A 13,687-nucleotide genomic window follows, 5' to 3' on the forward strand; every position below is an offset into this window, starting at 1 on the left:
ACTTAAAAATGGGACTCTCTTGGCATGGTCTCCCAGACACCTGTGCCTGGGGGGCGGGGCAGAGGAGTAAAGAGGAAGGGGCCGCCATGGGCTCCCAGCCACCGTGAGCCTGGCCGCGCACGGTGGGGACTCTGGGGGGATGGGCGGGTCCCGGCCTCCACCCAGACCGGGGCTGGGCCTTGCTGAGTCCCATGGCCACTGCTGGGCCTGAGAGGAGCCTGTGGTTTTGTCAAAAGTGAAACAAAAAGTCTTTTCAGCTGCTCTTTCCAGTAGTGAGGTCTTGTGACCAAAGTCGCTACCAACAAAAATGACCAAGTCGGCTGCCAGTGTGTGTGCGGGGAAAAGGCGGCGGAAGGGGTCGTCTGAGCTCCCGCAGGCGGGTGGGCCCCACTGCTGAGCGCGCCTGGGGGTGGGGTCAAAGGCAGCTCGTGACCTCCCTCCCTGGTCACCCCGACTCCGCCGCTCTCGTCACCGGGTCAGCAAAGTGACAGTGAGGCACCTGCCAGCAGGTACCCTGGAGCTGTGCGGGGACCACGCGGCTGGTGCCCACGTGAACTCAGATGTGAGGGTCAAGGTCCGGAATGACAGGAAGACACCACGCGAGCACCATTAAAAGTTTATTCACGTCACTGTTCAAGAACAGCGTGCACGTCCCGTGGCAGCCGTGGCTGCCATTGGGGTGTTGTCTGTGTGGGCCCCCCCCCCCGCCGGCAGCAGCTCAGACACAGGCCGTGCAGGGCCGGCGAGGGGGTGGCGGTGTCCCAAAGGCGGTTCTGTCTGGTCACCCAGCTGTCGCTGAGGCTGTGTGTTAGTGGACGTTATACAAACCCACACTTGACGGTCAGGGTTAGACGGGATTAGGGGGCCTGTGGGGTCGTGCCCCCTGCTCACTAGGGGGACGGGGCCACGGGGCGTCTGAAGGCAGGCTGAGGGGGGCGCCACAACGCCAACGCAGTCAGTGTGTCACGGGCGGGGTGTCAGCGCACGTTAGAGGGACCTTCGGGGACGGCTTCTGCAGCCTCGGGCTGGTGGGCGCAGCCAGAGGGCAGGGGCAGGGGCGGGGACAGGGTCGGGGGCGGGGCGGGGGTGGGCAGCCCTAGCAAAGCCCAGCCGGCCTGCCCAGCCCGGGAGGCCGGCCGAGGGGCGCCCCCGGGAGGGTTAGTGTCTGCAGCGCGAACCGCCATGCTGCGCGTGCCCCCGGTCACGGTCGGCTTTCCGGTGACCGGGCGGCACCGCGTGGCACTCCGAAATCTCCTCCGGTCCACTCTCTCTGTGCAGGTCTCCCCGAGCTCTCGGCCGGGCTCTGGTGACGGCTCGTAGGGGCCACTCTGGTCCCCGCTGTGTCCCCGCCTGCTCCCTGCTCCAGGCCACGGCCCAGCCCTCCTGCTACCGTCCCCTCTCTGCCACGCACGAGGTCAGCCGCCCGTCGCGGGAGCAGCCCGCCGGGCCCTCTGCGCCACCGCCCTGCTCTCCTCCAAGCTGCCCACCTGCGTTTCACATACAGAAGCTCCCGTGGGGTGAGGCCACTCGCTGCCTAGTCCTGTTAGCAAAGAAGGGGCCTTAGGAGGTGAGACCGGGCAGGGAAGGGAACCGAAGGGCGTGGGGTCGCCAGTCCCACCACCCACGCGTGTTCGTGTCCACAGCGGTGTCGCACAGCAGGGCCAGAAGCCAGGAAAGGTCAGCCTGTGCAGCGAGTCCGAGGGTGGAGGGGCGGCGGGCACCCGGCACGCCGCCGTGGAACAAAGCTCCGAGACAGTGTCTTCAGACGTGAAGTGGGGAGCGCAGACGTGTTCTGTGCTTGTGCGCACCCACGGAGATGCCAGTAGGGCGCGGTGTGCCTGACCCTACTGTGCGCAGGAGTCCAAGGCATTGGGTGAGAGGTCGTTTCTAGAAGCTGGGGGTGGGTGGGGCCGTGTTAACATCTCGGGGCCGTGCGTTAAGAAGCCGAGGACGGGGTTCGGGGACAGGAGCCAGGCGTCAGCGTCTAGCCATGGGTGACCCGGAGCGACCGTCTCGCCCCCCCTGAGAAGAGAAACACAGCGTTAGGGGAGGGGCCTGGGCCGCCCGCCCTGTCCGCGCCGGGCTCTCCTCTCCTGGGGAACTGGCTACAGACCACCGGGCTCCCCGTCCCGGGGCTCTGTGACCAGAAAGGACGCCACACAGAAGCAACTGGTCACCCTGCTCCCCACGTCCGTCCTCACCAAGTGCCGCCTCTTCAAGGGCCACAGGAGGAGCCACGGGGACTCAGTTCCCAGGACGCAGCTGGCGCCTCCTGGCAACACTGTGTCTCCGGGCTCAGCGCTCGCTCTGAGTGAGCACTGCCTTTTATATTTTTAGCTAGAAATTCCAGGTGACCGAGGAACGCGGTCTGCAAACAGCGACTGGGGCCCTGTCGCCTCTGCAGGGACTGGAGATGATCCACGAGCCGCTGAACCGCACACGGTCACGCATGTCTTTTCCCTTGTGTGGCTGCCCTCATCGGCCTCACCCGGACAGAGCCACAGGCAGACCTCGAGGGTCTGGGTCTCAAAATGATAAAGGGACATGTTTTCTCGACAAACACAGTTTTACAATGAGAAAAGTCAGCCACTGAGACGCAGACCGTGGTGTGCGGCCCGCCTGTGCCGGTGGTGGTGGCGGTGGCGGTGGCACCGGCTGCCGGGGAAGGCGGCACAGGTCCTCACTCAGACGTTCTCTCGGCGGACGTGGGCGACGCACTTCTCCTGCATTCGAGTGTTAGTCTCTTTCCTTGCCTTCCCCTCTTCCTTTGGTCACGGACAAAGGACTGATCTCTCACAGGCGTCCTTCAGGAGGGAAGGAAGCAAGCCAGGCGTGAGAGACGCTGCTTCCCCAAGGGCGGTGAGCAGTGAACCAGGGCAGCCTCGTCCGACTCTGTGTTCCCCGAGCGTGGCCCTCGGGAAGCCGCCTCGGGGGGCTGTGGCCATCATTGGGTGAGCCTGGCGGACCCTCGGAGCTGCCCTTGGGGAGTGTGCCGAGCCTCGCCGCTTTCTGAATCTCCACAGGGGAACCCAGGGCTCCCTGGGAGATGCCGGGTCCCCCCCGGCTCCTGGGCCAGTTAAAACCGGGGGGCCCGTTGCTTTCGGTTTTGCCTACTGTGCCCCGGTTCCTGCCTGCCGACCGGGAGCCGCCCAGAGGTGGGGTTCCCATCCCTGTTTGATGTGGGGGCTGGTGCTGTCGCTCTCAGAGCTGGGGTGTCCAGCCTGCAGCCCGAGGGCCACCTGCAGCCCAGCACAGTCGTAAATGCACTCAAAACACGGCCCAGTCTCAACCACCGAGACCCACCCCCCGCCTCCCCCGCAACCTGCCTCGTGCCCTCAGTCTCAGGGGGGTTTTTTAATCTGTCGTGACTGCTCCATGTCACTCACCCCGCCATGTGACTGTAATAGGCCAGGTGATGAATTTTGAGGCAGTAAAATCTAATTAAAATTGTCCTAAGTGAAATGTGTTTTAATTTCATAAATTGGAGCTTCCCTTGAGCTCTATAGAAAGTTGAGAATTTCTCAGCCGCCACCTTCCATGAAGGATTTTGGGACTGATGGGCCCTTGTTAGGCAACAACAAACATGCAGGGACAGACGGAGTTTCTGGTCCCTACGGCCATCCGTGGTCACAAGCTCTGACTGTGCGGTCAGCTGAGCACCTTGCGGTCACTGGGCACCACCCTTGTGGATGCTGTCCAGGAAGATTCCTTGTCCCTTGATGGAGTCCCGGGCCAGCTGTGTCCCTCACCCGGCGGTCATCCTCAGTGTCTTGAGGGTCACCATGCTGTGTGGCTGAGTGACGGGCGCCCCGGGACGAGACAAGAGGGGACGTGTTCCCCGGCAGACCTGCGACCCTCGGCACATGGTGCCCAGAGAGGGTCAGGGCCCTGCCGACGGGCGCCGTGCTGAGCGCATGCCTGCGGCCTGCGTCACGCCGTCTCCGCCACATCCCGGCGCTGGCGCAGGCGCAGGTGTATCGGGCCAGAGTTTGCCTCTCGCTCCTTTCTGCAGGAGTAAGTCCCGCCTGCACTTTGCCAGACATGAGCCAGTTGGCGGCTCGGCCCCCTGCCGCTCCGGGCAGGTGTCTGAGGCTCTTCCGGGACAGGTGCGCCTTCCCGCAGAAGGGGCGCTGCTCCCCACAGCCCACCTGTGCGCCCAGCGCCACCAGGGCTGAGACATGGGGGCTCTGCACACTCGTGTGCAGTGTCTGCCTGGGCGTCCCAGCCCCGATGCTCTGCCCACGGGACTCCTGCTGAGTTCAAGGGCAGGCGGCCAGACCAAGGAGCGCTTGGGTTAGGGACCGAGTCGTCCACCATGAACTGTGCGGTCCTGGTGTCTTCACTGTCAGCCAATGAGGAGGCGCCGGTCATGGACCTGAGACCTCCTGTGAGGGCTGATGTGGGCGCTGTGAGCAGAGGTGAGCAGACCTGGGGTCACCTGGAGCTCAGAGGGCGTGTGGGCCCCACCCCCGCTGGGGGGTCAGTGTCACGGAGCCTCCTGCAGCAGAACCTTCTCGTGTGACACGGGGGCAGGTGCCCCTGCGGCCCCAGCAGCAGGTCTGGGGAGGAGCCGCCCTGTGCTCAGCACCGGCTGCGACCCCTTGGAGCCCAGGGTCACGCCCCAGCACACCCCCACCCCAGCACAACCACGGCCTGCAGCCATGGGGGAGGCAGGAGCCTGCACGTGGGAGCCCAGGGTCTCGTGTCCCAGCCTGTGGATGCCACGCCAGCCTCGGCCACGGGGCCGGCCTCCTGGGCTGCGTCCACCAGCCGGGCCCTGGCGAACGTCTGTCCGAGGTGTGCGGTCGGGCCGGCCTCGTCTGCAGGAGCTTCAGTGTTTCCCCCGAGGAGGCCGCCCCTGGAGTCTCTGGGCATCTCCACCCCAGACGGGGCACTGGGGGCGGTGCGCTGGGGATGGGGTGGGGGTGGGGGTGGGGGTGGGCCGCCCACAGTGCCGGTCACATTGTAACAGAGGTGCCTGTCCTCATTGCCTGCGCCCTGGGGGTGGGAATGCAGGTCACCGGCTCCTGTAAGTAGTTGTGACCCTGGTCCTTGGCCCGGCCCTGAGGCCACCAGCGGGCAGGCAGACGTGCCGTGTGGGTTCAGAGTGAGGGGGCGGTTTTGTGGGTTGCTATTCTAACGGGAGAGCCGGTGGGAGCACGGGTTGAACTGCTGTGGGTCCCGGACATCGGCCCCCCGCTCAGGGACGAGGAGCGCGGTCCTCTTGTGTTATGGCGGCGCGCAGACTGCCACGATGCTCCAGGGGGCCTTCCCGAGTCTCCTCCAGCTGTGAGCCCTGAGACACTCGCACCCCTGGAGCCCCAGCTCTGTCCCCAGTCCCTGACGGCGGCCGCTGGACCCACAGGTCTCTTCCTTGTTGTCCGTCCAGGGAGTGGCACTCCAGCCCCCAGGGCCACAAATGTCTGTGGAGCACAGGGCTGGCCCTCCAGCAGTGGGACCTCGGTCACGCCGTGGCACACTCTCCCTGCGATCCGGTGACACTGGCTCAGGGTCGACATCCAGGCCCTCGGGATCGTCACAGGGCCCTGTGTGGGGAGCCACCTCCTTCTGTCCCCTGCTGGTCGCTCCTGTCACCGAGGCCGTGGCCTGCAGTGGCACCCTGTGTGAGGCCAGCTCCTCTCCTCACTGGTCACCATGCCACCTGCTCAGCCCGGGCTTCTCCGGCCACCCGCCCAGAGTGGTTGCCACCTCGGACACAGAGGCCCACGTGGGCCTCGGCCCCACAGGGACTCCGGCATCTGCTGCTCTGCGTTGGGCTCGGCCTTTGCTGACCCGCCAGACATGCTGGGGTGTCAGGGCCCCCGGGGGCCGTTCCTGTCGGCAGCCTGAGGGCACCTCCTGACCACGTCGTTCTCATCACCTTGCACTGCACCCCTTCTGTGGAGCCGGAAACCGAGGCTCAGCCAATCACAGGCCAAGGGCTCTCAGCCGGTGAGCGTGTGCTGGGCCCGTGTGGCAGCCGGGACATGGGACACGCCCACTGTGCTTTCTGGGGTCTCTCCCCCAGTGCAACCATCCCCGCCTGCCTGCCCACCCCGTGGCCCCAGGACACCTGGTCCTGCTCACGCCCTGGGAGGCGAAGACACTGCTGGCCACGGAGCCACCGGACCGTCCATCTGCACCCTCAGACCCCTCGGCCCAGCGGTGGCCTCCTGTCCCCTCTCGTTCTCAGGGCCCCGAGGGGCCCGGCCCCGGTCAGTGCTCCCCAAGACGTGAGAGCAGCGGTGCGGAGGCTGGGCACCCCCGCCCGCCCCAGCGAGTCTCGGGCCCCGGGCGGCTACCTTACCAGTTTGAAGATTCTGGAAAGCGTGCCCTGGGCGTCGTGGCCTTTGAGGCCCTTGTGAGCCGATTTGTAGTCAGAAGCTCGGCCGCCGTAGCCGAAGCCCGGCTTCTGCCCCTCGGCGCCCTGTGGGAGAAGAGCCAAGCTGGGTCCCCCGGAAGCCCCGCCCCAGGGGCCGCGGGGACCGGGCGCAGTGCCCTCCACCCTCGATCTCCACGAGGCGCACAGGGACGGCCACAGTGAGGGGCGCTGCGCTGCAGACAGACACTGGTGGCAGGAACCCCGCTTCCTCATGCGGACGTGGGGTCCTGCCGCCTCACTGCTCCAAGAATGAGGAGCTTCTGAGAACGAAACTCAAGAACTGGTTTTCCTATCACTAGTGTGCTTGGTTTTTCCTCTTTCCAATGCCTTGCCATTTACAGCTCTGGACGACCTAGAACGCATCAGAAAACACACAGCGCAGCGCAGCAGGACGCGGGCTGCAGAGCTCTCTGCGGGCAAGCGAAGGACGTGGGGGGGGGGCGCTTTGGAAAAAGAGGCGCTGGGCTCTGGATGGAAGGGCGGAAGTGAACAGCAGGGAGGGACGCAGCGGCCTCTCCAGTTAGTGGTGCAAAGGAGCCGGTCTGGGAGCGGCAGGTGGGAAGAAGGGCGTGGATCCCCCCACCGACACCTGCGGGGTGGGGGGGCGCTCTGTGCGCAAAGCCCGGAATCTGTGCCTGGGATGCTACGCGTTTCCAAAAATAAGGTTTCTGGGCCGAAACTGAGTCTCATCCTTCAGCCTCATGCCTGCCTCCTGCTGCCCAGAAAGTCACGGTCAGTCCTCGCGCGTCCAGTCCAGAGGCACCTCTGGGCTTCTGCAGAGTCACCGGGCGGGAAAAGGCTGCAGGGCGTTTAGGAGAAATTGCAGCAAACAACCCCCCCCCCTTCCTGATTGGACGCGGCTGCGCCGCAGGGAGCAGGGAGCAGCTCAGAGCCGGGCCAGAGAGACCTTTTCTCCGCCTTTTCCTGTGCACGACCTCCGACCTCCGACCTCCGCTGCGCCCTCCCTCTCCACTTCTCCCCTCCTTTCTCTCTGTCTCCCCTCCTCCACCTACGGGACACCTCGTCATTGGGCCTCTTGTCCACACGGATGTGCTAGAGGTTAAGGGCGTTGCGTTCCGAATGGACTGTAGGTCAGGGGTCGTTCTTACCCCGAAAACCGTACTCTTCACTACGTAAGATCGACACCTCTGTTCACCAGTGACTGAGGCCTGTAAGCCGGTCACAGGGCACTTACTGGCAGGCGTGTGGAGTTGGCGCAGACGCCAGACCCACTAGCATCTGGACAGTGGACAACTGCCCGCGTCCAGTCCCCCTTAAAACCTGCCCTAGGGGTTGAGCTTTCGAGAAGGTGCCTGGAGGGCCGGCCGAGGAAGCCCCCGGTCCCACCACAGCACACGGGAAGCCCAGGGCTGCGCGGTGAGTGAGGTCCCTGCAGACTGAGTCCCTGATCTCCGCACCTTCTCCCTCCTCGCTCTCACTCTCCCTCAGTGAGAAGTCCCTGTCGTGGGTGGGGCTGGTCACGGAGATGGCCCGTCAGCCCCGGGCCCGCAGGACCGTGGGAGGAGATCGACATTTTTCTCAAACGCGGGCTCCCTGGGGAGAAGCCCGTGGGGTGCCCGTGGTGGGCGAGGGGGAAGCGGGACGTGAAGGATGCTGGGAGGCCCAGCCCAGCCCTGGGAAGAAGCCACTGGCTTGTTTTCATGGAGAGAACGGGGGTGGGGGCGGCAAGCTGGGCTGCGGGGAAGGAAGGTGCTGGAAGTTAGGGGACTGAAACAGAGCAGAACAGAGCCGGGGAAGGGGGGGGGCGCGGGGACATGGGTATGCCACCTACCCAGCTAAATCGGCTGAGGGACAGTCCTCGCCCCTGGTGAGGAAAGAGAGACACGGTGACGTTGCAATTGTGTGGGAGGGAAGGGCTCACTAATGAAGAAGAAATGCAGTCGACTCAGCCCTGCTGGGTGGCTGGTGGGCCCGTCCCCAGAGGTGGCAGAGGCCACCTGGAGAGGGACAGTGTGCTGAGACCCATAGCCCCACCCCCTGGTTCTGGGTGGAGACCCCCTGCACGGGCCGTCCGTCTAGCTGGGGCTCAGGCAGCAACCACTATGGCCCAGGCCAGGAGACCTGCCCTCTATTTGGTGCATTCAGGGAAGGTCTGTCCCTGTAAACTGATGACCAGTCGCGATGTCCAGAGGCCTTACCTTTCCTTGTGACGGCGGAGGTGTGCGGGGCGTCACCTGTGAAGACATGTGAGACAGTGAGCTAGGGGCAGTTCCGTCTCCTGAGCAGCCCACTCTCTTTGAGAGACACCGGAGTGACTTGTGTCTGCGGACGGCCTCTGGCACCTGCCAGGTGTGGCCCCCACTCCCTGCCCCCACCAGGGTCTGTCCCAGCTGAGCGAGACACGCAGGGTCTGAGAATTTAGAAACATTCTTGGTGCCGTTCTGTCGGAGCTGCCGGGACTCTCTGAAGTGTCTGAGGGTGGAAAACGGCCCCGAAGGCCCTGCAACCGGGGATCGGAGGGAGGCCCTGCACGTCACAGCATGGGGGTCGGAGGTGTCGTGTCCCCTGATACCCTGGTGTGTGGCTCCGAAAACTCACTCATCCACGTGGAAAGTATCATTTTCCAGTGTCAGCATCATAGAAAGTTCATCATTAGAAGGCTGTGGTTCTGCTTTTCTTTTTAAGACTTTTTTGGGGGAGTTCTAGGTTTCTATGCAAGGTGCACACGAGTCCCCGCGGACCCTCTGGGGTCCCTGTGGCCGCCCTGCATGGTGGGGCCTGCGCTCCAGCGGGGGGGGGGGGCGGTGTTGCACGGACGGTTTGGGGTCCACGGCGTCTGAGGGTTTCCCCCTGAGCCCCGCATTCCGAGGACTTTGACGGAGGCGGGAGGTGTGTCCACCATCAGCACCTCACACAGACCACTTTCCCCGCCCTCAAATTTTCCTGTGTCCATAGTTTGGCAAGGCTGCGTTTTAAAGTGACCGCTCAGAATAGCTTAGATTCAAAAGCAGTTCTTCGGTCCCGGGGAGCAGGTGCTGGGGCTGAGTCTCCAGGGACAGACTCGTGACCTTGTGGGTCGAGCCCGCAGCCCGTGGGGCAGACTCACACCCCGGTGGCCTGGCGCGGGGCCCCGCCGCCCCTCCCAGCGAAGAGCACTCACGATGTTTTTGAAGAAGTGGACTACGGGGTTCTCATCCTGGGGCCGGCCGTGCTGCGCTTTTGGGGGCAGGGAGCCGTAGTGGGTGGTTCTGGCTGCGTGGTGTGCGTCCTGAAAGACAGAGCATGGTGACCTCAGGACAGGTCGCACCCGCCGCCCCGGATGGATGCTGCCCCTGACCCCTCGGTGCACCCAGTCTGCTCCGAGTCAGGACTGCGCTCCACACCCGGATGGTGCCGCTGCCCCGCCAGACATGCCTGCGGGGGGCAGGATGGGGGGCAACGGGGACCGGGCAGGGCCTCCTGCCGTGGGGTCACTGCGCCGGGGGCCCTTCCCGCCTGTGGGTCTGCAGCGGGTCCCCAAAGCTGTTTTGTGGCGTGCCGTGTCCTGTGTTTTGAGCCACAGAAGCACTGTCTGCTAACCCGCCCCACAGTTAAACTGAGAGAAGTCTAAACACCTCATGGAGGTTTGTAAAGAAATGCACCTTCTGTCGTACCACGCAGGTCCCATTAAATCTTATTTACGTCATGAGATAATGACCTGCTACGTAGACAGTAACATTGTTTCGCACCCGAATTACACACGCCTGACTTGACTGCTGAAAGAAAAATGGCCTGTTCCTGTGATTTCCGTACCGAGTAACTTGGCCGCCAATCTTCTAAGGGAAAAGGAGTCTAAGTAAATCTTCGGAGGAACACAGGAAGGTGGTGGGTTGCATTCCGCTCTCAGAGCCGTGAGGTCGGGGGCCCAGGTGCCTGTGGAAAAGGCGGGCGGTTTCTCCGCCCAGAACCCGCCCCCGGGAGCAGCTCCTACCTAGGGAGCTCCTGCTGCCCGGCCGACATTAATCCAGAGCTCGGCACCAGCACGGATGGCCCATGGACAGACTCACGGAATCACTCGGGCTTCTGTTGCCTACGCAAGAGTGACTGGGCCAGACCTTGCTGGGCTTTCTTGGCCACGAGTCGGCAGTAGCCCAGGTGGCTCAGCGGAGCCACGCAGTTGTAACTGGGTCATCATATCAAAGCTGTGGTGTGACATCAAATGTCCTGGTGCTGCCCTGGCTGGTGTGGCTCAGTGGACTGAGCACCGGCCTGCAAACCAAAGGGTCACCGGTTCGATTCCCAGTCAGGGCACACGTGCCTGGGTGCAGGCCAGGTCCCCAGTAGGGGGCGTGCCAGAGGCAACCACACATCGATGTTTCTCTCCCTCTCTTCTTCCCTTCACCTCTCTAAAACTAAATAAATAAAATATTTTTAAAAATGTCCCGGTGCTTAAAGGACGTCTAGTTTATCTCGTTGCTGTATATTAATGAGGGAGTTAAGAAAACTTGAGCCCTGGCTGGTGTAGCTCAGTGGATTGAGTGCGGGCCTGTGAACCAGACAGTCAAGGTTCGATTCCCAGTCAGGGCACATGCCTGGGTTGCAGGCTGGTTCCCAGTGGGGGACACACGAGAGGCAACCATACATTGATGTTTCTCTCCCTCTCTCCTTCCCTTCGCCTCTAAAGTTAAAATAAATAAAATCTTTAAAAAAAGAAAAGAGAACTTGAAAGCACCGCTGTAGTTATAAGGAAGCTCCCTGCTACACCAGGAAACGCGGGTGAGAGGCGTGGAAGGAGATTTGCTACGTGGAGAGACCCACTGTGGTCAAGCGGCGGGAAGGCCGACAGTGAAGGAGCCGGGCCTCCCCAGCTCCGTTCGGCCCTTCCAGCCCAGACGCCAGCGAGGTTTCGCCGGGTAGAGAGAAGCCGGTTCTAAACCACAAGGAAACGCAAACCAGCCCAAACTGCCAGACAATGGTAACAAAGAAAAATGAAGCAGGGGAATTCCACCCCTCGGTTTTACGGTTTCCTGTGTCTGCCGCCATCAGGCAGGTGTGGGAGGGACAGACGCACAGACCCACGGGGCACAGCAGGGCCTGGAAACGCCCACACACACCAGCGGTCGACTGATCGCTGGCAGAGGCGTGACGTCAGTTCACGGCAGGAGGTTTTCGTCTTTGCAGCAAACGGTGTTGGAACGACCGGAGGTCCGTGTTCAAACAGAGTCCAGAGTCCCACCTTCAGCAAAACTAACTCAGAGTCGACCTCAGAGCTCAGTCTGCAACGTGAAGCTGTACGTTTTAGAAGGAAACAATAGGACACACTTTTCCTGGCCTGGGGGCAGGTGTCAGGTTCTTAGACCTGACGCCTGATCAAAATGTAACCTCCACTCTGCGAAGGACACGCGAGAGAATGAACACCCAGCTGCAGAAGAGGAGAAAGTGTTTACGAATCGCATCTGTGACAAAGAACGTAAAGCCAAAACACACAAAGAACTCTCAGAACTGAGTCAGTGGTAAAAACAAAAAAACCCTACTTATAAAATGGACAAAACAGCCGCGTAAACACTTCGTCAGAGACGATGAGCAGAAGCCGAAGGAGCACAGGGAGGGCGTCGCCCTCACCCGCTGGGGGGAGGCAGAGTCCGAGGCGAGAGGCTGTGCCGCCACGCAAATGGGGGAAGAGAACGGCTAAAATGAGGCCGCCGACCACACTGAGAGCAGAGGCTCGGGGTGGGGGGGGCAACTGGAACCCCTGGGCGTTGCCGGGGCAAGTGTGACCCGGGCAGCCGCTCTACGAGGAACCTGAAAGTTTCTTACAGTATCATCCTATGCTCACTATGCGATGCAGCAATCCTATTTCTCCCTGTTAATGACAAAGGGAAAATCCAGCATTTTGGGAAGCGGTTTTTATGACTATCTTTGTCCCCAATTTTTAAAGAAAAACCAACTTAAATCTTAACTGAAAACGTCATCATAAAACGCCTCTACCTGAATATTGGCAGCAGCTCCGTCCTAACTGTTACACCTGCTGGCCACGTCCCCGTTTGCCAGCGGGTCAGGGGACAGGCCTGGTGCTCGGAGCAGCCTGGTGACCAGGGGCACAGCTTGGACACGCACGGCCGCTCCCAGCGTCCCCAAGGCGCTGTGCTGAGTGAAGGAAGCCATTCTACAAAGATTTCTTCCTGTCCCGTCTCACTTATGGGGCGACCCCCAAAAGGGTCAGCCCTGGGGAGACAGCCCAGGTGGCCCGCGCCAGGGCCCGGGGGGGGCGGTGTGAGGGGCGCTGTGTCTTGACTCGGTGGCAGCAACAGGGAGGTTTGGGGGTGTCCCCGGGGTGGTGTCAAAAGTCACAGAACCGCATGCACCAACAGCCAATTTTCCTGTGTGCTAACATAAAATAAAATAAAATAAAATAAAATAAAATAAAATAAAATAAAATAAAATAAGGCCATCGAACACAGTCTGTCCACACAGGCCCATGATGTCATCACACGGATTTGCTCTTGGCGTGGTCTGGGCAGGTGGGGCTGGTCCCCCCGCTCAGCGCACCCCGACTCCCAGCCCGGCGCGGGCCCTTGTTGGCGCGGCTGCCCGCCTGGGGCATCTTCCCGCCCGGCCGCCTCGGTCTCCTGAACAGTGTGGCACCTGCAGGGTGGACGGGCTCACTGGCCTCAAACTGTCCTTTCAGCTTCACAGCCTCTTACCTCTCCAGCTTGATTTTACTCTTTTGGAGGAAAAGAAAGTTTTCTGTGACCCCCAAAGCTTCCGCCAGGTAGGCTCGCAGAGAGGGGCTCGGCAAAGGCACACGGACACCAGTGAGCAGAGGACAAAGGAGCCGCCTCTGACGCGGCCTCGTGGGGACAGCCCGCCACGGGGCCCTGGGGGCTCCGGTCCGCACGCAAACCTGTGTGGTGTGGGGGAGCCTGGCGGGCCGCCGGGCTCCGTGCCCTCACGTGTGAAGCGGCGCGGCGGAAGCAAGGCCCCTCGGAGGGAGCTGCGGGCCAGACGTGCCGCTCAGTCCACCCCTGAGCAGCTTTTGCGGGGAGACAGACAGTCCCCACGTGGCCTATTCTCGGGGCGATTCCTCAGACTGCGGCCTGGGTCCAGACTCCTCCCGCGGGTGTCACGGCCGAGCTCCTGCCCTGCCCAGGTTGTCACGGTGACAAACCCCTCACATGGTGGTGGGCCCAGGGGGTCGTCCTCAAAACTGTTCTTGTGGCAGGAAAACGTAAGCAATACAAAACTCGCCGTCTTCACCGTGGTGAAGTGCGCCACTTGGTGGCATCGAGGACGCCACTGTCACCCCCAGAACATCCCATCTTCCCAGACTGACACTCTGTCCTGATGCCCCCTGCCGCCCGCCCC

General features: G+C 62.4%; 1 protein-coding gene across 1 annotated transcript in view; it reads right to left on the reverse strand.

The window, feature by feature from the left end:
• Window positions 1-610: 610 nt before the first annotated feature.
• The window catches only part of MBP (myelin basic protein), a 62,764-nt gene continuing 49,687 nt past the window's right edge, over window positions 611-13,687 (reverse strand). The window contains 5 exon segments of the mRNA XM_037145872.2: window positions 611-2,022; window positions 6,308-6,427; window positions 8,175-8,207; window positions 8,542-8,577; window positions 9,504-9,611. Coding sequence (XP_037001767.2) covers window positions 1,978-2,022; window positions 6,308-6,427; window positions 8,175-8,207; window positions 8,542-8,577; window positions 9,504-9,611 — 342 coding nt within the window. The 3' untranslated portion in view covers window positions 611-1,977.

This window comes from Artibeus jamaicensis, unplaced genomic scaffold (genome assembly GCF_021234435.1).
Source record: "Artibeus jamaicensis isolate MK-2021 breed Jamaican fruit bat unplaced genomic scaffold, CSHL_Jam_final contig_354, whole genome shotgun sequence".
Classification (NCBI taxonomy): Eukaryota; Metazoa; Chordata; class Mammalia; order Chiroptera; family Phyllostomidae; genus Artibeus; species Artibeus jamaicensis.